The 23,933-nt window shown below is 52.2% G+C and overlaps 1 protein-coding gene across 1 annotated transcript in view; it reads left to right on the top strand.

Moving 5' to 3' along the window:
- Positions 1-23,933, top strand: part of DNAH1 (dynein axonemal heavy chain 1) — an 82,058-nt gene that overhangs the window by 10,192 nt on the left and 47,933 nt on the right. The window contains exons 7-19 of the mRNA XM_032161363.2: positions 2,739-2,900; positions 3,732-3,984; positions 15,074-15,231; positions 16,081-16,292; positions 17,051-17,349; positions 18,414-18,564; positions 19,475-19,668; positions 19,782-20,007; positions 20,561-20,680; positions 21,080-21,162; positions 22,530-22,671; positions 23,120-23,275; positions 23,671-23,869. Coding sequence (XP_032017254.2) covers positions 2,739-2,900; positions 3,732-3,984; positions 15,074-15,231; positions 16,081-16,292; positions 17,051-17,349; positions 18,414-18,564; positions 19,475-19,668; positions 19,782-20,007; positions 20,561-20,680; positions 21,080-21,162; positions 22,530-22,671; positions 23,120-23,275; positions 23,671-23,869 — 2,355 coding nt within the window. The remainder of the gene's footprint in view (positions 1-2,738; positions 2,901-3,731; positions 3,985-15,073; positions 15,232-16,080; positions 16,293-17,050; positions 17,350-18,413; positions 18,565-19,474; positions 19,669-19,781; positions 20,008-20,560; positions 20,681-21,079; positions 21,163-22,529; positions 22,672-23,119; positions 23,276-23,670; positions 23,870-23,933) is intronic.

Raw genomic sequence — 23,933 nt, 5'->3', positions numbered from 1 at the left:
CTCACAAACACACATCCCCATCATCACACACATTGACAAGCACATTCACTGTCATACACACCCCCAACAATCGCTCTCACGTACACATTTTCACCACACAGAAACACACTCGCCTACTGTCACCCATCCACTACCACTGTCACACCTCACCATGCCCACTTGATGCCACACAGGTTTGCCTTGTCTTGGCCTTGTCCGTATCTGCCCAGGGAGTGCCCCTGGCTACTCCTTTGGCCTCAGGCCTGCCCCAGCGGCTGTGGAGGCTCTCCCGTTTCCTGCTGTGGAAAGCAGTGCCAGGTGGGCATCCATGGCTGACGTCTCGGCCTGCGCGGCTGGGTGTCGATGCAACATCCTAGGAAGGTGTGGGCCATCATTTGGGAAGTTGGAGGTGGCTGTTCCCCTGTGCAGGGCTGAAGGCTGCTCTGCTCCCCACCTGATGGGTGGACAAGATGCTGTGAGTGGGGAGTGGGCTCAGTAGGTCAGCTCCAGGTGGGAAGCAGGATTGTGAGAGCCATGACTGGTTTTAAGACTGCACAGTGAGTCCATTGAGCAGGCTGTAAATTTATGTTTCATTTTAAAAACATGTTAATGCTAGAATCAATTTCTCTGAACTAGACAAGAAGCCCAGAATGTTCCCTTTATTTTGGACTTAATTACAAAAATAATTTACTCAATTGTTCCCAGATCGCCAATTCCTGGTGATAAAACCAGAAGGTTTGGGGCTGCATTAGCCTTAAATGCACCAAGTAGCAGCCTCCACCAAGGTGCTCTGCTTACACCCCTTCACATGGCCCTGGTCTGGGGTGGTGGCATGGGTGGGAGGAGGGGTGAGCAGGGAGGGGCTCTGCCGGGGACCTCTTGTTTTCTGCTGGGAGCTTCCAGTGACATCTTTTCATCTGAGTTGAGCCGAGACAAGGCCAGCATTTTCAGAAAGGCAATCTACTAGGAAGGGAAGGGAAAAGCAAAACAGAGAAGCAAAATAGGTGAGCTGTAGGCTTTCTTTACCCATCCTTTACTCAGCTAGCTGGTGTCAACAGGTGGGGAGCATTTCCTGAGAATTCCAGCCCTTCCTTCCTCAACCCAGTCTGTAGAACTCAAACAAAACAAAACAAACAAACAAACAAAAAACCAGGGGGCCAGGTGTGGTGGCTCATGCCTGTAATCCCAATACTTTGGGAAGCCAAGGCAGGTGGATCATGAGGTCAGGAGTTCAAGACCAGCCTGAACAACATGATGAAACCCCGTCTCTACTAAAAATACAAAAATTAGCTGGGCGTGGTGGTGCACACCTGTAATCCCAGCTACTCGGGAGGCTGAGGCAGGAGAATTGCTTCAACCTGGAAGGCGGAGTTTGCAGTGAGTGGAGCTCACGCCATTGCACTCCAGCCTGGGCAACAGAGCGAGACTCCATCTCAAAAACAAAAACAAAAACAGAAACAAACAAAACAAAAATAAACAGTTTTTATCTCGGCTCACTGAAACCTCCACCTCCCAGGTTTAAATAATTTTTGTGCCTCAGCCTCCCGAGTAGCTGGGACTTCAGGCACACATCACTACTCCCAGCTAATTTTTTGTATTTTTGTAGAGACAGGGTTTCACCATGTTGCCCAAGGTGGTCTCGAACTCCTGAGCTCAGGCAATCCGCCCACCTCTGCCTCCCAGAGTGCTGGGATTATAGGCATGAGCCATCGCGCCTGGCCTCAGTTTGTTTTTAAGCCACTATGTATTGCGGCTGCTCTGCTGGGCACCATGTGTGTGCATCTTCCTTCTGCAAAAGTTTATCGAACACCTGCAAGGTACTAGTTTCCATTCCAGGCCCAGGGACACAGCTATGACTGAGATGGGACAAAGTCGCTCCTGCCCTTAGTGAGTTGACACTGGTGTGAGCAGGTCAGCTGTGAACCAGGAGCTGATGCATAAGTGGTATGACTTTCAGCACTGTGAGGAACAGAATGGGGTAACAAGTCAGAGAGTGCCTGGGACAGGGGTGCTATTTTAGGCACAGAGGTTTCTCCTTGGTGAAGGGAACAACTAGCAATGAGGCGACCTGAGTGGAGAGTGTTCCAAGCTGAGGGCACAGCCAGTGCAGAGGCTTTGCAGTGGGAACAAGGTCGAAACTCACAGGAATAGCCAGACATACAGTGTGGCTGGAGAGAAATGTGTGAGGGGCAGCGGCAGGAGGTAAGCTAGAGAAGTGGGCACAGGCTTTCAGCCCAGGAAACCAGGGGGAGGCCCAGCCTGACCAAAGAGCGGCTCCTGCCCTGCCCTGCCCTGCCGTGCCCTGTTCTCAGATGAGGGGCCCAGGGACTGAGCAGCCAGGGGAAGCCTGTGGGGAGGGCTTCACCCTGGCCATGGTCACCTTGAAGGGGGTCCAACTCATTCATGACCTTTACAACTGGGTTCTCAGCAGGTCTCCTTTAACTTGGGGCTTTCGTGCCGCCTGTCCCAGCCTCCCGTTGACCTGTGTGTCTCTCTGCCCTGGTAGAGGTTATGCTGAGCACCAGGGCAGAGAAGCCTGGTCTTTCTGGCTCTGCCTGCAGCACGGGGTTCCTCAGAGCCCAGCTCAGCTGGGAGGAAGCAGGGCCCTGCCTCTGCTGGAGCAGAGAGGGGCATCCCAGCGGGAGAGACACCAGACTGGTGATCTCTGAGACCCATTCCCAGCGCTGCTGCCAGCACTCAGAGGCCCCTTCCTGCCCCCATGGCAGGGGGCACTGGTGGAATTTCCCCTCCTATTTCAGAGGACCCCAAGAGTCAGAAGCTGAAGTACAAATGGTGCGAGGTCGGCGTCCTGGACTACGACGAGGAGAAGAAGCTGTACCTGGTACACAAGACAGACGAGAAAGGCCTGGTGCGAGATGAGATGGGGAGGCCCATCCTGAATGCAGGGGTCACCCCTGAAGGTATGAGGTCCTGCCGCTGCCCCAAGTAGACCCCCAGCTTGGGCCTGGCCGGCCTGTGACTGAGGCCAACTCCGCCCAGGGCACTGCCAGATCAGGTCTGAATTCTACTTTTCTGTTTGCCCAACGCCCTGACCGGTGAGGACCAGAGGACTCATCACTCAGAGACCCCGGAAAGGGCAAGTGGGCGTTATTTGGCATGTCAGCTCTGAGCCCAAGTCCCATCAATAAGTGATGCCTGCCCTGGGTGTGGGATCAAGGGATGGGCACTTGAGCAGCCATGCCTGTATAACTCCTTGTCTAAATACTTTTCTTTTTTTTTTTTTTTTTTTTCGAGACAGAGTCTGGCTCTGTCACCCAGGCTGGAGTGCAGTGGTGCAATCTTGGCTCATCGTAACCTCTTCCTCCCGGCTTCAAGTGATTCTTGTGCCTCAGTCTCCCAAGTAGCTAGGATTACAGGCGCCCACGACCACACCCCAGCTACTTTTTTGTATTTTTAGTAGAGACAGGGTTTTACCATGGTGGCCAGGTTGGTCTCGAACTCCTGGCCTCAAGCATCCTCCCTCCTCGGCCTCCCAAAGTGCTGGGATTAAAGGTGTCAGCCACCGTGCCCCAGCCTTGTCTAAGTGCTTTCCCATCCGTCCATGACACCTTGTGAGATGGGCCGGGCAGGGAGTGTCGTCATGCCCATTTCACAGATGCAACAGGGGGTCAGAAGAGGGAAACAATTTGTTCAGGGCCACTGGGCATCCACGGCACAGCCGGCCGGAACCTAGTGTTTCAGCCCAGAAAGCCTGACTGCGTGTCCCCTTCTCCCTCTCACCCGGCCCCCAGGAAGGCCACCCCTTCAGGTCTGTCAGTACTGGGTGCCACGGATCCAGCTTCTCTTCTGCGCTGAGGACCCTTGCATGTTCGCACAACGTGTGGTCCAGGCCAACGCCCTGCGCAAGAACACGGAGGCGCTGCTGCTCTACAACTTGTATGTGGACTGCATACCCTCTGACGGCCAGCGTGTCATCAGTGAACAGAGCCTGAGCAAGATCAAGCAATGGGCCCTGAGCACGCCTCGGATTCACAAGGTCCCCTCGTGAGTCCCCGCTCGGCCTTCCCCATTCTGGGCATCGCCTTCTCCAGGGAACCTTCCCATAGGAAGTTGGTGCTACTCCAGGGTGGAGCTCCCTCAGGGCTCATCTGTTTGAGACTGTCCTGCCTATTGCCCTATGGACTTGCTGGGGCCTCAAACAATTTTTTGTTCATCTCCAGGTCTCTCATTATCCATATGGACTCCTGGATCCTTATTTTATTCAAAGGGTTACAATTGACTACTTTTTAAAATTTTTGGTGCTCAAATTGTCCTAGATTTGGCCAGCGGGAGACTTTTCAAGCTAATTCCTGTGTCGTTTTACCATGTTTCCATCATTCTTCAAAACCCTTAGATGATGATTTATTAGCAAGATGCCCCTAAGATAACTTTACTTTCTGGCACAGCAAGAATTTCCAGGCTCATTATGTACTTTCCCAGGTCCAGTCCTGAAACCAGCTGTTTCTCCAAGGAAGCTCTTTTTATTTATTATTTTAGTGTATTTTTTGAGACAGGTTCTTACTCTGTCACCCAGGCTGGAGTGCCTGGAGTGCAGTGGGGCGATCTTGGCTCACTGTAGCCTCAGTTTCCTGGGCTCAAGCAAGCCTCCCACCTCAACCTCCTGAGCAGCTGGGACCTCGTGATCCACCTGCCTTGGCCTCCCAAAGTGCTGGGATTACAGGCGTGAGCCACTGTGCCCAGCCAACTTTTCTATTTTATAAACTTTTAATTTTTAAAAAAACTTTTTTTTTTTTTTTTTTTGAGATGGAGTTTCACTCTGTCACCCAGGCTGGAGTGCAATAGGTGGATCACTTGAGGTCAGGAGTTCGAGACCAGCCTGGCCAATATGGTGAAACCCCGTCTCTACTAAAAATACAAAAGTTAGCTGGGCCTGGTCGTGGGTGCCTGTAATCCCAGCTACCCAGGAGGCTGGGGCAGGAGAATCTCTTGAACCCGGGAGGTAGAGGTTGCAGTGAGCCAAGATCACACCACTGCACTCCAGCTTGGGTGACAGAGTGAGACTCCATTAAAAAAAAATTTATGTGTATATATAATGTGTATATATATAAAATGTATATATATATATTTTTTTGTTTCACTTTCTTCCCTCTTTTTTTTTATTGTACTTTAAGTTTTAGGGTACATGTTTACAACCTGCAGGTTTGTTACATATGTATACATGTGCCATGTTGGTGTACTGCACCCATTAGGTATATCTCCTAATGCTATCCCTCCCCCCTCCCCCCACCCCACAACAGGCCCTGGTGTGTGATGTTCCCCTTCCTGTGTCCATGTGTTCTCGTATTTTTTTCTTAAATCCTTATTCTATAAGCTTTTTTTTTTTTTTTTTTTTTGAGACGGGAGTCTCGCTCTGTTGCCCAGGCTGGAGTGCAGTGGCACAATCTCGGCTCACTGCAAGCTCCGTCTCCCGGGTTCACGCCATTCTCCTGCCTCAGCCTCCCAAGTAGCTGGGACTACAGGCGCCCGCCACCACGCCCAGCTAATTTTTTTGTATTTTTAGCAGAGACGGGGTTTCACCATGCTAGCCAGGATGGTCTCGATCTCCTGACCTCGTGATCCGCCCACCTCGGCCTCCCAAAGTGCTGGGATTACAGGCATGATCTATAAGCTTTTTAAAAAATGTGTGATTTTTTTTTTGCTTTTTAAACAAAAAAAGCAATGGGTGATTGTTTTGTTTTGTTTTTTTGTTTTTGTTTTTTTTTTTGCTACTCTCCCGAGTAGCTGGAATTACAGGTGCCTGCCACCATGCCCAGCTAATTTTTGTATTTTTAGTAGAGAGGGGGGTTTCACCATGTTGGCCAGGTTGGTTTTGAACTCCTGACCTCAGGTGATCCGTCTGCCTCGGCCTCCCAAAGTGCTGGGATTATAGATGTGAGCCACCGCACCTGGCCCTTTTTCCCTTTTTTTTTTTTGGTTTTTTTGAGATGGAGTTTTGTTCTTGTTGCCCAGGCTGGAGTGCAATGGCGCAATCTCAGCTCACTGCAACCTCTGTCTCCTGGGTTCAAGCGATTCTCCTGCCTCAGCCTCCCGAGTAGCTGGGATTACGGGCATGTGCCACCATGCCCGGCTAATTTTGTATTTTTAGTAGAGACGGGGTTTCTCCATGTTGGTCAGGTGGGTCTCGAACTCCTGACCTCAGGTGATCTGCCCACCTTGGCCTCCGAAAGTGCTGGGATTACAGGCCTGAGCCACTGCGCCCGGCCCCTTTTTCCCATTTTTTAAATGGGATTATTCATTTTTTCCTTGTACACTTGTTTAAGTTTCTTATAGATTCTGGATATTAGACCTTTGTCAGATGCATAGTTTGTGAATATTTTCTCCAGTTCTGCAGGTTGTCTGTTTACTCTGTTGATAGTTTCTTTTGCTGTGCAAAAGCTCTTGAAGTAGGTCCCACTCTTCTATTTTTGTTTTTGTTGCAATTGCTTTTGAGGACTTAGTCATAAATTCTTTCCCAAGGGCAACATCCAGAATGGTGATTCCTAGGTTTTCTTCTAGGATTCTTATGGTTTGAAGTCTGACATTTAAATCTTTAATCCTGGCTGGACGAGATGGCTGACACCTGTAATCTCAGCACTTTGGGAGGCCGAGCAAGGTGGATGGTTTGAGCTCAGGAGTTCAAGATTAGCCTGGACGACATGGTGAAACCCCATCTCTACCAAAAAATACAAAAAAATTAGCCAGGCATGGTGGGGTGTGCCTGTTGTCCCAGCTCCTTGGGAGGCTGAGATGGGAGGATCACTTGAACCTAGGAGGTGGAGGTTGCAGTGAGCCGCGCTGGTACTGCTGCACTCCAACCTGGGTGACAGAGCCAGACCCTTTCTCAGGAAAAAAAAAAAAAGAACAACTTAAATCTTTAATCCATCCTGAGTTAATTTTTGTTTATGGTGAAAGGTAAGGGTCCGGTTTCAATCTTCTGCATATGGCTAGCCAGCTATCCCAGCACCATTTATTGAATAGGGAGTCCTTTCCCCATTGCATATTTTTGGCAACTTTGTTGAAGATCAGATGGCTGTAGGTGTGTGGCTTTATTTCTGGGCTCTCTATTCTGTTACATTGGACTATGTGTCTGTTTTTGTAACTGTACTATGGTGTTTTGGTTACTGTAGCTTTGTAGTACAGTTTGAAGATAAGGTGATGCCTCCAGCTTTGTTCTTTTTGCTTAGGTTTGCTTTGGCTATGCAGGCTCTTTTTAGGTTTCGTATGAATTTTAGGCTAATTTTTTCCTAGTTCTGTGAAAAATGACTTGGTAGTTTGATGGGAATTGTGTTGAATCTGTAGATTGCTTTAGACAGTGTGGCCATATTAACAGTATTGATTCTTCCAGTCCATCAGCATGGAGTGTTTTTCCGTTTGTTTGTGTCATCTCTGATTTCTTTTAGCAGTGTTTTGTAGTTCTTCTAGAGATCATTTACCTCCTTGGTTAAATGTGTTCCTAGGTATTTTTTTTTTTGTGGCAATTGTAAATGGGATTGTGTTCTTGATTTGGCTCTTAGCTTGAACATTATTGGTGTATGGAAATGCTCCTGATTTTTGTACATTGATTTTGTTTCCCGAAACTTCACTGAAGTTGTTTATGAGTTCCAGGAGCCTTTTGGCGGAGTTCTAATGCTTTTGGATCTGCATTTTACTTTGTTTGATATCAACATGGCAACCTGACATTTTATTATTTCTATTTGCCTGATAAATCCCTCTATTTTGAGCCTTTCTAAACTAATTCATTTTAGATCAGTTTCTTACTTTCAGCATATAGTTTGGGTTTTATTTGTGAGCCAAATTTAAAACCTTTTTCTTGTAATAAGTTAAGCCCATTCACATTTATTGGTATGGCTAATAGGTTTGACCTCAACTCAGTCATATTACTTCATATTATAATCATTATGTGTATTGTAATACAATGCTATGTTTCTTTCTCTACATGATATGTTTTCTTAGTTCTTCTATTTTAAAAATTTCTTTTGGCGTTTAGGAAGGTCTGTACCTTTATTTTAGTGGTTTCTTTTATAGTCTCCATTATCCCCTGCTTTCCTACTTAACCCTTTAGTATCTGGCCTGTTTCATTGTTGTTGTTTGTTTTGTTTTGTTTTGAGACAGGGTCTTGCTCTGTCACCCATGCCACAGTGCAGTAGCACGACAATCATAGCTCACTTCAGCCTTGACCTTCTGGGCTCAAGCTATCCTCATACTTCAGCCTCCTGAGTAGCTGGGACCACAGGTGTGAGCTATCACGCTTGGTTAATTTTTGTATTTTTGTAGAGATGGGGTGTCCCTATGTTGCCCAAGCTGGTCTCAAACTCTTGGGCTCAAGCAATCTGCTCACCTCAGCCTCCCAAAGTGCTGGGATTATAGGAGTGAGTCACCATGCTCAGCTCTACTTAATTAATTAATTAATTAATTTATTTTTGAGATGGAGTCTTGTTCTGTCACCCAGGCTGGGGTGCAATGGTGCAATCTCTGCTCACTGCAACCTCTGCCTCCTGGGCTCAAGCTATTCTCCTGCCCCAGCCTCCTGAGTAGCTGGGATTACAGGCGCCTACCACCATGCCTGGCTATTTTTTGTATTTTTAGTAAAGAAGGGATTTCATCATGTTGGCCAGGCTGTTTTCGAACTCCTGACCTCAAATGATCCACCTGCCTCGGCCTCCCGAAGTGCTGGGATTACAGGCATGAGCCACTGTGCCCAGCCTCTACTTAATATTTTAACTGTTAAAATATTATTACTATTCCTCCACACTCATCTCCACCTTTTAGTCTTCAACTTACAATAAACTCTGTTAAACATATCAATCTTTTTGTGAAGTCTCCTGTCATCTCTTGGTTGTATAAAGTTCCTTTTCTAGTAGATTCCTCATGAAGAGCTCAAGGGTATAGAGTTCCTTGAGTTGTCACACATTTAAAACATGAAGGACAGCTTGACCAGATATAAAATTCTTAGTTCACAGCTTTTATTCTACAAGTTTTTAAAAAATGCTCCACTTTGGTTGCCTTGCCTGTGTGGTGCTTTTAAGAAGTCTGAGGCTGGCCAGGCATGGTGGTTCACGCCTGTAATCCCAGCACTTTGGGAGGCTGAGGTGGGTGGATCGCCTGAGGTCAGGAGTTTGAGACCAGCCTGGTCAACTTGGTGAAACCCCATCTCTACTAAAAATACAAAAAAAAAAAAAAATTAGCCAGGTGTGGTGGCAGGTGCCTGTAATCCCAGCTACTCGGGAGGCTGAGGCAGGAGAATTGCTTGAACCTGGGAGGCAGAGCTTGCAGTTAGCTGAGTTTGTGCCACTGCACTCCAGCCTGGGTGACAGAGCCAGACTCCGTCTAAAAAAAAAAAAAAAAAAAAATTCCCTTGAATTATAGTTTTAAATCTTGGTTCTGTTCCATTCTTTTGTTTTTCTTCATCAAGGATTCCATTATGTATCTATATCTCTATGTAGGTATGTATGTATGTATCTTTTTATATATTGCTGCTGCTTTGCGTATCTTTTAATTCAACCAGTTTCCGACCCTTTTTAGTTTTTTCTTTCTAATTTTATTTATTTTTAAAAATTTATTTTCTTTCTTTTACTTCCTTTATTTTCTCTCATTTTTATTCTCTTGGTTATATCCTGCCTTTCTTCAATTTACTTCATTATGCTTTGATTTGACTCTGTTTTCTCTGGAGCACCTTGTAATTTCAGCTTCCTCCCTGAGATAATTTTATTTTCCATTTTTTCCTTGAGCTTAATTAAGTCTCTTTTCTTACCGACATTTGTCCATTTATATGTTTTATGTTTGAATTTCTGATTCAAGGTGGTTTTTCAGATGTCCAAACATTTGTTTAGGCTATTTAGCTGAAGTGTTGTGTTACAGTTTTCTTCTGCTTGGTCCTTGTTTATTTTTTTAGGGGTGATGGAAATTTTATCAGTTAAGATGTTCTCGTCTTCTCAAACGTCCAAACAAAGCTAAAAGATGCTCTCTTTTTCTTATAGAAGTAAATGTAGTCGGTGTTCACCTATTCATTTCAGGATTTGGAGTGATTTGCAAGCTTTCTGGTTCAAGGGCGCCCTCTTCTTTCAGTATTGCACATTAGTTTTTTTTTTTTTTTTTTTTTTTTTTTAGAATGCGCTCCGTGTGTGTGTGTGTGTGTGTGTGTGTGTGTGTCTGTGTACACACATGCTGGGAAGAGGGATGTGGATCCTCCAAGGTTTTTGTCCTCTTATCTTGCGGAACTCAAAATTTCACTTTTGCTTCTTTTCCCTTATCCTCCAGTCTACAAATGACCCCTTTCCTTCTACCTCCTGTCCCATAAGTCATGCCTTTCAAAGAACACTGCCTTGAATTGCATGCCCTTAAATCCCTTCCTTGTAGTAAGTGCTCTGATTTACCAGGGCTTTTTTTCAGTATTTTTACAGTTAGGGTTACTTTCTCTTTTTTTGAGATACGGTCTCACTTTGACCCAGGCTGGAGTACCGTGGCATAATCACAGCTAACTGCAACCACAAACTCTTGGGCTCAAGTAATCCTCCTGCCTCAGCCTCCCTGGTAGCTGGGACTACAGGCATGTGCCACCACACCTGCTATTTTTTTTATTTTTTGTAGAGATGGGGGTCTCACTTTGTTGCCCAGGCTGGTCTCGAATTCCTGGGCTCAATTCATCCACCCGCATCGGCCTCCCAAAGTTCTGGGATTACAGGCGTTAGCCACTGCCCCCAGCCTGGGTTACTTTCTCTTTCTGGTAGGATTTTATTTATTTATTTATTTATTTATTTATTTATTTATTTTTATTTATTTTTTGAGATGAAGTCTTGCTCTGTCACCTAGTCTGGAGTGCAGTGGTGTGATCTCAGCTTACTGCAACCTCTGCCCTCTGTGTTCAAATGATTCTCCTGCCTCAGCCTCCCTACTAGCTGGGACTATAGGCGCTTACCACCATGCCTAGCTAATTTTTGTATTTTTAGTAGAGACAGGGCTTCACCATGTTGGCCAGGCTGGTCTTGAACTCCTGACCTCAGGTGATCCACCCACCTTGGCCTCCCAAAGTGCTGGGATTACAGGCATGAGCCACTGCGCCTGGCCTCTGGTAGGATTTTAGAGCCATCTTAGGGTTACCACTATTTCCCTTTTCTGCAGTTTTTCTTAGACTGCTCTTGTTCTCTGTGAAAACTTGCAGCAAGAGTGTGAGAGACAGCTCACTGGAGATAGACTTTTTTTTTTTAATTTAAAGATAATTTGAAGTCTAGGCATTCTGCTTATTCTAGTTGTGCTAAAGGTGTGGGTTTTGGTAGCGTTAGTTTTTCCTTCCTTCCTTCCTTCCTTCCTTCCTTCCTTCCTTCCTTCCTTCTTAGGATGTGTTGGAAAATTTGAATCAATATAGCCACCTTACCTCGGCTGTCCAGAAGTCTGTTTCTTGAATTTTATTCAATTTATAATGTTTTTGGCTTTAAGTATCAAAGATGCTGGTCTCGGATTGTCTTAGACAGCAGGGAAGTGCATTCCTGTACCTGTAGCAGGAAAACCAATGCAGGACGCCCCAGGGTTGGTGCATCAGGGCTCTGTCTGCAGTGTATGCTGGCTTCATCTTCAGGTGAGATGGCAGCAGCAGTTTCATGACCACAGCAAGGGTTGTCTTAGATTGGGTTCCCTAGAAGCAGACCCTGATTTGGGGACTCTTGTGCAAGCGATTGATGAAATCCTCTCAGGAGAAATCTATAAGGAAGTGAAGGAAGCAGGGTATAATAGAAGAAGCAGCTGGTAAAATATGGTTTTAGAAGTCTAGTCTCAGCCTGATCCTGTGGGAAACTCTGGAGCAAGCATGGCACCACTGAATTTGTCCTGGAGGGAGCCAGAACAAGAGGGCTTGACTTTTTTTTTTTTTTTTTTTTTGAGACAGGGTCTTGCTCTGTCCCCCAGGCTAGAGTGCAGTGGAGCAATCTTAGCTCACTGCAAAGGGCTTGACTTTTATATCTCTGCATCAGTGGTTGATCATAACTGGGACATGTTCCCACACCTAAACCAACTGCAGTCGGGGCAAGCTCCACCACGACTGGCTTGGACTAGCTGAGATGTACCCCTGTAGCTGGGGCTGTAGTCATCTTCCCCTGAGTCAAGTGAGGAAGGATGGAATTCTGGAACAAAACTGAGGAAGAAGGGAGGGAGTGGATGTCAGGCCAGCAAGCAGCCATGTGTGGAAGTACCCATTTTGTGCCAGGCACTGGGGACAGAGCAGTGAACATTTCCAACAAAGAGCCTGCACCCTGGGGACTCTCAGACTGGCCAGAAAGACAATGAAAAATCTGGGTTTTTAGGGTTCTGATAAGTGCTGTGAAGACCAAGCGAGAGAAGGGAATAGAGATGTCTCAGAAGGGCTTCTTTATATTAGGTGGTCAGGGAAAGCCTTCCTCACAGTGGTGATAACATTTGAGTTGAGGTCTAAAAAAGTAAGGGAAGAAAAGGATTCTGGTAGAAGGAACAGCAGTGCAGAGGCTGAGGTAGGGACAACTTTGTGGTACTTGAGGAGCAGGGCAGGGTTACTGTGGCTGGGATGCAGAGAGAGATGTTGGTCGGGGAGGCTGGACCACAAGCAGGGGCCGAGACGCGGCCACGGGCCGACAGTCTGTGCAAGCCATGGGTGGTGGTGAGCAGAGGAGTGGCTTGATCATTTACATGTTTAAAATATATTTTTTCCAACTCAAGTGGAGAATGAGTTGTAAGGGGGCAAGAGTGGAAGCAGGGAGATCAATGAGGAGACTAATGCCATAATCAGGGCCAGAGATCATGATGGTGGCTTGAACCAGAATAGTAGCTGAGCAGCAGGGGAGAAGGAGATATATTTGAGGTTTCCTCAGAGGTGGAGCCAATGAGAGCTGCTAATGGACTAAATGCAAGCTCACCCCAGGTTTGGGGATTTCCAATCTCAAAGCCCAGTTTCAGGATCAGGTGCAGGGGTCACCCACCCTCGGGCCCAGTCATGGTGTTGCACATCCAGTAGCGGGAAGAGACCAGGGACCCCTCCCTAGGGCTTTGGTCAGTAGGGTGTGTGCAATGCTGTTCAGAGACAAGGAGGCTAGTGGGGATAAGGGGCAAGCGAGGGACAGGGGATGGAGAGAAATGAAGAGCTTGCTTTCCGACATGCTGGTTCTGACACATTGTGAGGCATCCAGTGTCAGTGTTGAGTGGGCTAGTGGATAAATGAGGGGAGAGAACTGCAGATAGGTGTGAGGGTTCTGGCTGAATAGAATAGGTGGTGTTCAGAGTCCGAGGCTGGAGGAGCTCACCTGGTGGGAGGTGTAGCTGGGGAAGACAAGGGGTCTCAGGATCCCTGGCATAGGCCAACGTTTAGAAGTCAGGGAGGTGAGGAAGATCCAGGGGAAGGGTGTCCCAGAAGCTCCGTGAGGACAGTGGTGCAGCAGAGTAGGAGGGAGCCACTGTGCCAAGTCTCTGAGAGGCCAGTGAGATGAGGCAGAGCCTGGAGCGGCCTCAGGGGCAGCGAGGGAAGAGATGAGGATGGGAAGAAGTGAGCACACCAGTTTTTCTTAAAGAAACACAAAGAGGGCTGGGCGCGGTGGCTCACGCTTGTAATCCCAGGGCTTCAGGAGGCCGAGGCGGGCGGATCACGAGGTCAGGAGATCGAGACCACGGTGAAACCCCATCTCTACTAAAAATACAAAAAATTAGCCAGGCGTGGTGGCGGGTGCCTGTAGTCCCAGCTACTCGGAGAGGCTGAGGCAGGAGAATGGCGTGAACCCGGGAGGCGGAGCTTGCAGTGAGCCGAGATTGCGCCACTGCACTCCAGCCTGGGTGACAGAGCGAGACTCCGTCTCAAAAAAAAAAAAAAAAAAAAAAAGATAAAGTCAAGGGAGGGAAGGAAGTCAAGGGGCGGCTTCTAACGTGGGACATACTGGAGTGTGTGGGGACCCCTGGGAGGGCGTGGGAGGGAAGGCAAAGAGACTGAGGTGGCTGAGCTTGCTGGGCTCTTCCTGAGAGCAGGGCATGCCTTCTACCCTGGCAGAAGGCAGGGAGATTCCGGGGTGCGGAGATGGGGTCATTTCTGTCCAATGGCTTCTGAGTTCCGGATGAAATTCGAGGGACTTCACCCAGTGAGGGAGGGCGTGTCTGTGAGTTGGCAGAGAAGGTGAGAAAGAGTCTTTTCCAGGTTCGGAGGGAGTGAGTAGATTTCTAGGCCAGGTTGAGGGTGTGTGGAAGGTGAGACCAGTCCCCTGCCTGTGAAGTTCTGGTGCAAGTATGGGCTGCAGGAAACTGAGGTTCCCTTGTGGTGCCATTACCAGGGCTAAAGGGACTATTCAGAGGTGGCAGGGGTGGGAGGGAGGGAGAGATCAATGGAAGAGACCAACTCAAGGAACAGAAAGGCCTGTCCACAAAGGACGGAGATGCCTGCTGGCTCAGATGAGGCCTGAGCAAGCCAGGTGCCGGAACACAGCAGCATAGGCAATGTGTGCTGAGGAGCGAGTGAGTGAGTGAGAGAGCAAGCGAGTGAGTGAGTGAAATGGCCTCCAAGGGGTCTGCCTGTGTGAGGACGGGGGAGATGGTATGCACGCTCACCCCAGGTCTGCTGATTTCCGATCTCAGAGCCCAGTTTCAAAGTGAAGTGCAGGGGTCACCCACCCTCAGGCCCAGTCATGGGCACATCCTGAGTTCTCAGCACCTTCCAGGCGCTGCCATGATTGCTCGGTGAAAGCAAAAGAGCTCAGTGGCAGGCATCTTCCACTGCGCCATAGGGTAGCGGGCGGGGGTGCTGCAGGGGAGGTGCAGGCAGTGAGTGGCACTCTCTGAGGCTTCCAGGCCCAGGACTTCCTGCACCCCATCCCACTGTCTGGGGCCTGCCTTGGCTCCCAGAGACTGGCAACAGAAAATGGGGACAAGGGGCAGAAAATGGGGGACAGAAAATGGGGACAAGGGGCATGAAAGAAGCAGGGGAGGTGCACTTAGAGGTTAGTGGCTCAGGGCCAGATGGGGGTGTGCCCATGAATCCAGACGGGAAGCCCTAAATGCGTGTCCCCAGGTCCATGCCAGAGCAGAGCCTGGGCCCCGGCTGGGGTTCACAGGGTGTGGAGCCCCTGATTCCCCTATCTCCCATCTCCATGGGCAGGGTTCTAGAGCACCTCAGCAGTCTCGCCAGAGAAGTGAGCTTGGACTATGAGCGCAGCATGAACAAGATCAACTTTGACCACATTGTCTCTTCCAAGCCCGAGACCTTCTCCTACGTGACCCTCCCCAAGAAGGAGGAGGAGCAGGTGCCTGAGCGAGGTGAGCGTCACTGGACCAAGACGGGGGCCCCATGGCCATCCACCTGGCCAGAGCCCCCTCCCACCTTCCCCTCCAGGATCGTCTGCCCTGCCACTGAGGGCATCATCAGCCCAACACTCCCTGCACCTCCCATGTCTCCAGCACTTGTCCCACTTCTCCCTGCTGCCTGGAGGGCTCTGGACCAGGGGAGGGGAAGAAGGCTCTTTTTGAACATATTAGTGGGAATAGCACAGAAGTTGCAAGGTGAATGTGTACTAGGAAACAATGCTTTAGCAGCGGGTGGAAGGGGCTCTGCTGATCTGACCTAGAGGATAGTCCTTCTTCCTCCAGTAGCAAGAGAGGAGACCGAGTCTCAGAGCAGGACCCCGGGGCCTGAGAACCCTCCTTGCTTTCAGCTCATCTGCCAACCTTCCTAGACTCAGCTTCCTGCATGTCATATACTCCCGACGCAGGCTGGGGTGTGGACAGTGGGCATTCCAAGAGGTTCTGGTACCCACCCTTTCCTTCCTTGGTGCCTCAGGGCAGGCTGTGCACAGACCTTAAGCTTGTGTGCAGCATGGGCAGGAGTGGATGAGGAGAGGGTTCTTGGTTCTCATCTACTTCTCAGAGGAGCCTGTGACTAGGGGGTCCTGGAAGGAATTCCTTTACCCATCTCAGAGTAGGCACCTCACTGAAGAGCTTCAGCGCCACTCTGGCAAACTATGGAAAGGCGGGGCTCTGGGAACGCCAGTCACTCTTCAAGGAGAAGGCAGGAGTCACGGCCCTCCTTCAAGCACCCTGTGGATCTGTCCTGTCCACTGGTTTGGCCAGGCGGGGTCTGATCCTGGCCCTTGGCCCCTACCCCTGCAGGGCTGGTGAGTGTCCCCAAGTACCACTTCCGGGAGCAGAAGGAGGACTTCACTTTCTTGTCCCTGCTCACACGTCCAGATGTCATCACGGCCCTCAGCAAGGTGAGGGCCGAGTGCAACAAGGTGACCGCCATGTCCCTGTTCCACTCGAGCCTCTCCAAGTACAGCCGCCTGGAGGAGTTTGAGCAGATCCAGTCACAGACCTTCTCCCAGGTTTGTGGGCATCAAGGGCACAGAGGGGCAAACGCAGGGCAGACCCTTAGAACTGGCAGGCACGGGTCGCGGCTGCAGCAGAAGGCCAGGGTCACGTGGTGAGGCTGTGAGCCCCTGCTTTTCTCAAAACCTGGCCTCAGCCTCTTCCTAGACCTTACTGGAGGCTGGGGTGGGGATCAAGGGTAGTGGCTCATCTTGGAGAGAAAGGGAAAACCAGGGCAGGCTCTCTTTCCAATCCCTTTCCATCCCAACTCTGGTTGCCTCTGAAGCAGATCCCTTGTCTTAGAAGGGGGAGCAGGAGCCTCAGGCACCCCCATGTTGACCTGTGGATTGGGGTGTGAGGGAGGTGGGGGTGTACCCCCTCCTCACTCAACTCTGTCTCTGTCAGTCTCTCCACCTCATTCTCTGTCCTTCCCTCTTGACCCGTTTTTGTCTTGTTCTCTGTCTCTCTGCTTCTCTCATCTCATTCTCTGGGTCTCTGTCTCTCGCTCATGGCTGGAGGGAAAGTCCTGCTTCTGCTGCCCTGTCCTCCCTCCCTCCTTTCTTCCCTCCTTCCCTGCCCAGCAGCCCTGGGCCCCCAGGGTCACATGAGGCTGTTGGTTGGCAGGGCTTGGCAGTAAGTTGGGGTAGGGGACATCCCTCCGCAGTCAGATGAGCCCTGAGCCGCCCCAAGTGCCCTGGTGCGTAGAGTCCCTGAGTGCAGCTATAGGTGGTGGGTCCCCAGGGTGGCCATATGATGATGACTGTGGCCACTCCAGGTGCAGATGTTCCTCAAGGACAGCTGGATCAGCTCGCTAAAGGTGGCCATGCGCAGCAGCCTGCGCGACATGAGCAAGGGCTGGTACAACCTCTATGAGACCAACTGGGAGGTGTACCTCATGTCCAAGCTGCGCAAGCTGATGGAGCTGGTGAAGTACATGCTGCAGGACACACTGCGCTTCCTGGTGCAGGACTCACTTGCCAGCTTCTCACAGTTCATCAGCGACACCTGTTGCAGCGTGCTCAACTGCACCGATGACATGGTCTGGGGTGACGACTTAATTAACAGCCCCTACAGGTGAGGCCTGGCAGGGCGGAGGCACCTGTTGACACCAGAACTGTTCCTTGCTAGGCCCCAGTGGCTGGGATGGAGCAGGGTCAGGGACCAGGGCCAGGGTGCCCATCCATGCCAGGTCCCAGGCAGTAAGGAGAGCCGAGCTCCCTGCAGGCTGCTGGGCAATGTCCTGCCAGCCCTGGCTTGCATTGCTTCTGGTGACCTTCATTCACTCGATCATTGAGTTACTCAGTGGAGAAATATTCTTTGAGCACTTGCCATGAACCAGGCATGGTTCTAGGGGAACAAGAGAGGCCCCGTCCCTGGTCTCATGGGAAAGACAGGCAGCAAGCAGATAAATAAATACACACGGTCATTGCTGGGCTTGGCAGGGGCCATGATAGACACTGGGGGTGGGTCAAGGAGGAGGTGGCATCTGTGCCAAGACCTGAGATGTAAGAAGAAACAAGTTGTGAGGCGATGCGAGGTGGAGGCAGGTACAGGCAGAGAGATCAGCATGGGCAGAGGCACTGAGGGGAGGATGGGCCTGGCGCAGTTGAGGAAGGAAAGACTGGCCAGTGTGGCTGGAGTCAGGGAGGGGAGGGAGGGCTGCTCAGGATGGAGTGGGAGAGCTCACAGGGACCAGGCCAGATATCACGGGGCCTCCTGAGGTCTCAGCTGGGGGCTGGATTTATTCTAAGTACAGTCAGAAGCCATCAGAGGGTTCCAGCTGGGATCCAGGCGTGGTTCTTGCTGCGTAGCAGAGATGGGAAGCCAAGGAAGATGGGCTCCTGGGGAGAGTGTGGGGGCTACAAATGCCTAGGCCCTGGCAACCTCAGCACGGGGGTGGGGGGCCTCCCTCTCTTGTGGTGCTCATGGACCTTGGGTCATCTGAGGAGCAGAGGAACCTGTTTGGTTGGCCCGGGTCTTCCTCTCTGGTAACTTGGAGGTGTCTGGGAGGAAGGAGAAGGCAAGTATTGTGCATGGAGAGGCTCAAGAGTCATAGCGCTGGCAGGAAGGGCAGGGGACTGCCCCTTCACACAGGCCTCCTTGGCCTCTGCCCACAGTCAGCCCGCCATTGCCTGCAGGCCCCGGAAGAATCCCCTGTTCATCGTGGACCTGGTGCTGGACACCTCTGGGGTGCACTATAGCACCCCACTGGAGCAGTTTGAGGCATCTCTGCTGAACCTCTTCAACAAGGGCATCCTGGCCACCCATGCGGTGCCCCAGCTGGAGAAGGTACATGCTGCAGCCTGAGCAGGCCCCAGGCACCTGCTGCCCTGGCTGCTGATGGCTCCCTGAGCTCGGGGTGCTGCCACAGTTCAACTGTATCACAGGCCTCCTGTCGGGCAGGCAGCATGCTCAGCCCTGTAAATCTCAAATATCCCATTTAATCCTCATCACAAGCTGCACTGTGACCTATTAACACTCGCATTCTGTAGGTTGGGCTTGGAGAAGTGTAATAGCCTAAGATTGTGTAGCTGCTAGTGTCAGATTTTGTAGGTGAGGCTTGGAGAAGTGTAATAGCCTAAGATTGCATAGCTGCTAAGTGTCGGAACTGCGATCTGAACCCTGGGCTTGCTGGTCCTCTGCTGCCACAGCCAGATCTGATGTAGACCCCACGCCCTTGATCCCACCCAGCTCTTGGCCTCTCTCTTCATCTCCAGAGGTGGACACAGGCCAGCTTCCACATACAGACCCTCTGTCCAACGTCCCCACCAGTCACTGCCACTGCACACACACCCAGCTGCACACAGCCCACTTCCAGGCCCAAGAGCCCCTGTAGTCCTATCCCTTCTTGTTGCCTTTGCTGGTCAGTTAGAGCCCTCATGACCCGGCTGTCTTTTCTGCACCTTTTCTTGGTCCTGGGCTGAGTCAGGCCCAGGCAGAGTCATGCCCAGGCTGAGGAAGATGCTGCCCCTTGGTGGGCCTCACAGGGGCTTCTGGCCTTGTAAAGAGACAGCACAGCAAACCCCCTCCTCCCACTGCATCCCCGCTTTCTGTGTTTGGCCACCCTGCCACACACTAGGCTTCAGGCCACCTCCTGCCCCTGCTTGCCCTGCTCCTCGGGAGGACTCCCCATCTCCCCTCTGCTCATTCACCCCCTGGCTCATCCAGGTCTGCCCTGCCACATGCCTTCCCTCCGCAGCTGGTGATGGAGGACATCTTCATCAGCGGTGACCCCCTGCTGGAGTCAGTGGGCCTTCATGAGCCACTGGTGGAGGAGCTACGGGCCACCATCGCCAGTGCCGTGGCCAAGGCCATGATCCCACTGCAGGCCTACGCCAAGGAGTACCAAAAGTACCTGGAGCTGAACAACAATGACATTGCCTCCTTTCTCAAGTGCGTACGTGTGCCCATGCGCGTCGGAGGGTGTCCGTGTGTCTGTGCATGTGTATCCCCTGCACACCCTGCTCACCGTCCTCCGCCCCTTCCCATGTGCTTGCTGTCCTCAGAGCCTACCAGATGCAGGGCCTGTTGGCCCAGGAGGTGCGGGAGGTAGTGCTCACCCACCTGCGGGAGAAGGAGATCCTGGACAGCTCGCTGCCCAGCAGCATCATCATTGGGCCTTTCTACATCAACACCGACAACGTCAAGCAGAGCCTGTCCAAGAAACGCAAGGCCCTGGCCACTTCCATGCTGGACATCCTTGCCAAGAGCCTGCACAAGGAGGTGGATAGTGTAAGTGCCCACCTGCCCCGCCTCAGTGACCACAGCAGCACACACGGACCCTCACATACACGGCAAGATGGCCCCAAGCAGGGTCTGGGGTGTCTGTGGACTCCCAGGCCAAGGGAAGGAGCTGGAAATCACCCTGCCCCATCCCTGCCTGTCTGCAGAAAGCTGTCCCATATGGGAGGTCCCAGGAAACGGGGGTTTCCACCTCCTTCCCCAGACTTGTAGAGGCCTGGGAAGCCTCACGAAGGACACCCTTGACGGACTTGTTTCATCGAGCTAGGGGATTCGAGTGCAGGCCTCAGAAGCCCTGCGTGTGTTGGTAGGGCTGGAGGAGGCTGGAAGGGTGAGGTGTGCCAGGTCACGCCCTTGCCCCGCTGACAGTCCTCAGCAACCCAGGGAGCCCACCAGGAGCACCCCTCTTGGAAAGCGCTGCAGGGCGTTGGGGTGGAGGGAACAGTTACCTGTAGGGAGATGCTGGAGACCAAGGAGGAGGAGCAGGCGAGGGAAGGCAAGGGAGCAGCACGCTGCCCTCACCAGCGCCTCCTCCCACTGCCAGATCTGCGAGGAGTTCCGCAGCATCAGCCGCAAGATCTATGAGAAGCCCAACAGCATTGAGGAGCTGGCTGAGCTGCGAGAGTGGATGAAGGGCATCCCGGAGAGGCTGGTGGGCCTGGAGGTGAGGCAGGCACATGGGCACTGGGACCAGGGAGGCACAGGGCTAGTGTTAAGAGTCTGAGGGCTGGGGCAGGCAGGGGCTGGGAGGTCGGACTCAGGAGGCTGAGGGTGAGGTAGTTGGACAGAGGACAGATGGGGTTTAGGGGGTTGTGACCTGGGGCTTCAGAGCTCTGCTGTCTGGGGGTAGGGGGGCTGGAAGCTGGAGGTGTGGCCGCCATGGCTCTTGGAGCCCTGAGCCTGATGCTGCCCTTGCACCCTGGGCCTCCTCCCCTGGCCCAGGCCTCCCCACTCTGAAAGAGAGCAGCCCCTCTCTAGTACCCGTCTCTCTGGGGAGCCGGGTTCCAATTACCCACCCCCTCCCTGGCACACGTGAAGTTCTCATTACCACCTGTCTGTGCAGGAGCGGATTGTGAAGGTCATGGATGACTACCAGGTCATGGATGAATTCCTCTACAACCTCAGCTCAGATGACTTCAATGACAAGTGAGTGGGAGCTTGGCCCCCATGCCAGGTGCGGGGTGGAGCATGAGGGGAGCTGCTAAGCTGCAGAGGCTCCCAAATGCCCCAGCTGCCACAGTCTGTGCAGTCTCCCCAGAAACACCCCACTGACATTCCAGAAGCCAGGGCTCCACACATGGGCCGGGACCAGCCAGGGCCAGGTGGCCAGTGGGGCAGAAGGAATTCATTTGGGCCTCTTGGCCTCAGCTGCTCCCCAACCCTGTCTCTGTCCTGTCAATGGCCTGGCACACGTTTTGCTCGTTGTTTTTTGGAGCAGAGTTTTGCTCTGTCACCCGGGCTGGAGTGTAGTGGCGCCACCTCAGCTCACTGCAACCTCCGCCTCCAGGGTTCAAGTGATTCTCCCTACCTCAGCCTCCTGAGTAGCTGGGATTACAGGTGCCCACAACCATGCCCGGCTAATTTTTATATTTTCAGGGGTTTCACCATGTAGGCTGGTCTCGAACTCCTGACCTCAGGTGATCCACCCGCCTCGCCCTCCCAAACAGCTAGGATTATAGGCGTGAGCCACCACGCCCAGCCTGATACACATATTTTACTGTGGACCTAGTGTTTCCTGTTTGTGGCTGGTGCCCTTTGGGGTTCTTGGGAGCACTGAGAGAGGCAAAGCTCAGTCTGGTGGGCAGTCCCTGGAGAGGGGCATTTGTCCCCACCCAAGTCAAAAGCCTTGTGGGAAACAGCCTTAGGTGCCCTTTTCCAACCAAGCCTTACTGAGGCCGCCAGAGACCCCACACCCAGTGCTGCCTCACAGATGCTGGGGGAGTCAGGACCATCAGGGCCCTGCCCAGGAAAGGGAGACACTGGCAGACAGGGCACCTGGGTGCTCAGGGGGAACTCCCCCAGGGCCAGCGTCCCCAGGCCAGCTGCAGGTGGAAGCCCCACATCCCACAGATCCCCTGTGTCAGCTGGGCAAAGGGAGTTGGTCTGACCTGAAGGCAGCTGGCCTGAGGGCCCTGGCTAGAGACTGTGGCTTTGCCTTCTCTGAGGAAAGGCCCCTCTGGCCCCTGAGGCTTAAGAGGGGAACTTGGCCTCATTCTTCTCACTTCCCCTTGGTCCCTGTCACTACACTGGGCACCTTGGGTCTGCATCTCACTGGATGCAGACTGCAGCTCCCAGGGGGCAGGGCAGCCTCCCTGATGGTGGCAGTCACGCCTCCCAGCTCACCTGCACTTCCCAGCTGTCCGGCCCCAAGTGGCCTCCACAGCTGCCTGGATTTCCCCTAAACCCCTTCTCACTGGCTGCCTGGGTGCCTGGTGGGATGTCCCTGCCTGGCCTTGCCACTCCACCACTTCAGCCATGATATTTCTCCCAATCTCCACCCCCATCCCGGCCAGATGGATTGCCAGCAACTGGCCTTCTAAGATCCTTGGGCAGATAGAGCTGGTGCAGCAGCAGCATGTGGAGGATGAGGAGAAGTTCCGCAAAATCCAGATCATGGATCAGAACAACTTCCAAGAGAAGCTGGAAGGGCTGCAGGTGGGGCACGGCTGCAGGCTTGGTGCTAGACGCACCCCCCACCACATACATGCACAGTTCTCCAGGGCCTGGCCTCACTTCTTGCATTCAGGAGGTGCTGAGTCAACATGTGATAGGCGAGCAGATGGATGAATGAATAAATGGCTGAAAGAATGAACCCAAAGGCTAAAGAGATGCCTAGGCAGCAAGCTCCAGAAAGATTCAGAGCAGTACAGTCCCCAGCTCTTCTGTTGTGTCCTTGGCGGCCTACTGGGCAGTGGGCACAGTGTCAGGGCACTGGGTCTCCCCTAGCTTTGCTGTGAGGAACCTGCTCACTCCAGGAGAACAACCTCCTTAGAACTGGGAGGAGTGGACGTTCTGGGACCTCCAGTTCCCTGGGTTTGCATGGGAAGGCGTGGACACAAGTGGGGCTGCAGGGGCATCTGACCCATTGCTCCTTGGCCTGCAGCTGGTGGTAGCTGGCTTCTCCATCCACGTGGAGATTTCGCGGGCACACGAGATCGCCAATGAGGTACGGCGTGTCAAGAAGCAGCTGAAGGACTGCCAGCAGCTGGCCATGCTCTACAACAACCGCGAGCGCATCTTCAGCTTGCCCATCACCAATGTAGGCCTCCTGCAGGCACTCTGCCCCCAGTCCCCCAGGCTTGAGGAAGCAGCTCATGTAGATGCAGCTGCCAGGAGGCAGGGCTCTGGCATTTGGGGGCAGGACCCAGCAGGCTGCACAGTGGAGACAGCCCAACCCTGGCCCTCAGGTTGAGGAGGCCCCTGGTACCAGGCAGGGGGCCTGAGGGTCAGCCCAGGTCTGGTGCAACAGCTCAGAGCCCAGATCTCAGGTGGGAAGAGAAGAAGGGAGGCCAGGCCCAAGTGTGTGGGGGTAGGGTCAGGGACATCAGCCAGGAGCAAGGGAGAGGGAGAGGACCTGACCCAAGAAGGGGCAACATGGAGAGAGACTGGAGAGCGTCCCAAGACAGCCCCGGCCCTGCCGTCCTGTCCCTGCAGTATGACAAACTCTCCAGGATGGTGAAGGAGTTCCAACCCTACCTGGACCTTTGGACCACAGCCTCTGACTGGCTGCGCTGGTCGGAGAGCTGGATGAATGACCCCCTCTCCGCCATTGATGCTGAGCAACTGGAGAAGAACGTGGTTGAAGCCTTCAAAACCATGCACAAGTGCGTGAAGCAGTTCAAGGACATGCCAGGTAGGGAGCCAAGCCGGCCAATCCCCTCCTCCCTGCCTCTGCCGCCTGCCTCTCATGCCTTTCT

The sequence above is a fragment of the Hylobates moloch genome, unplaced genomic scaffold, assembly GCF_009828535.3.
Source record: "Hylobates moloch isolate HMO894 unplaced genomic scaffold, HMol_V3 SCAFFOLD_8, whole genome shotgun sequence".
In the NCBI taxonomy this organism is placed as follows: Eukaryota; Metazoa; Chordata; class Mammalia; order Primates; family Hylobatidae; genus Hylobates; species Hylobates moloch.
This window is presented reverse-complemented; position numbering and strand designations above follow the sequence as displayed.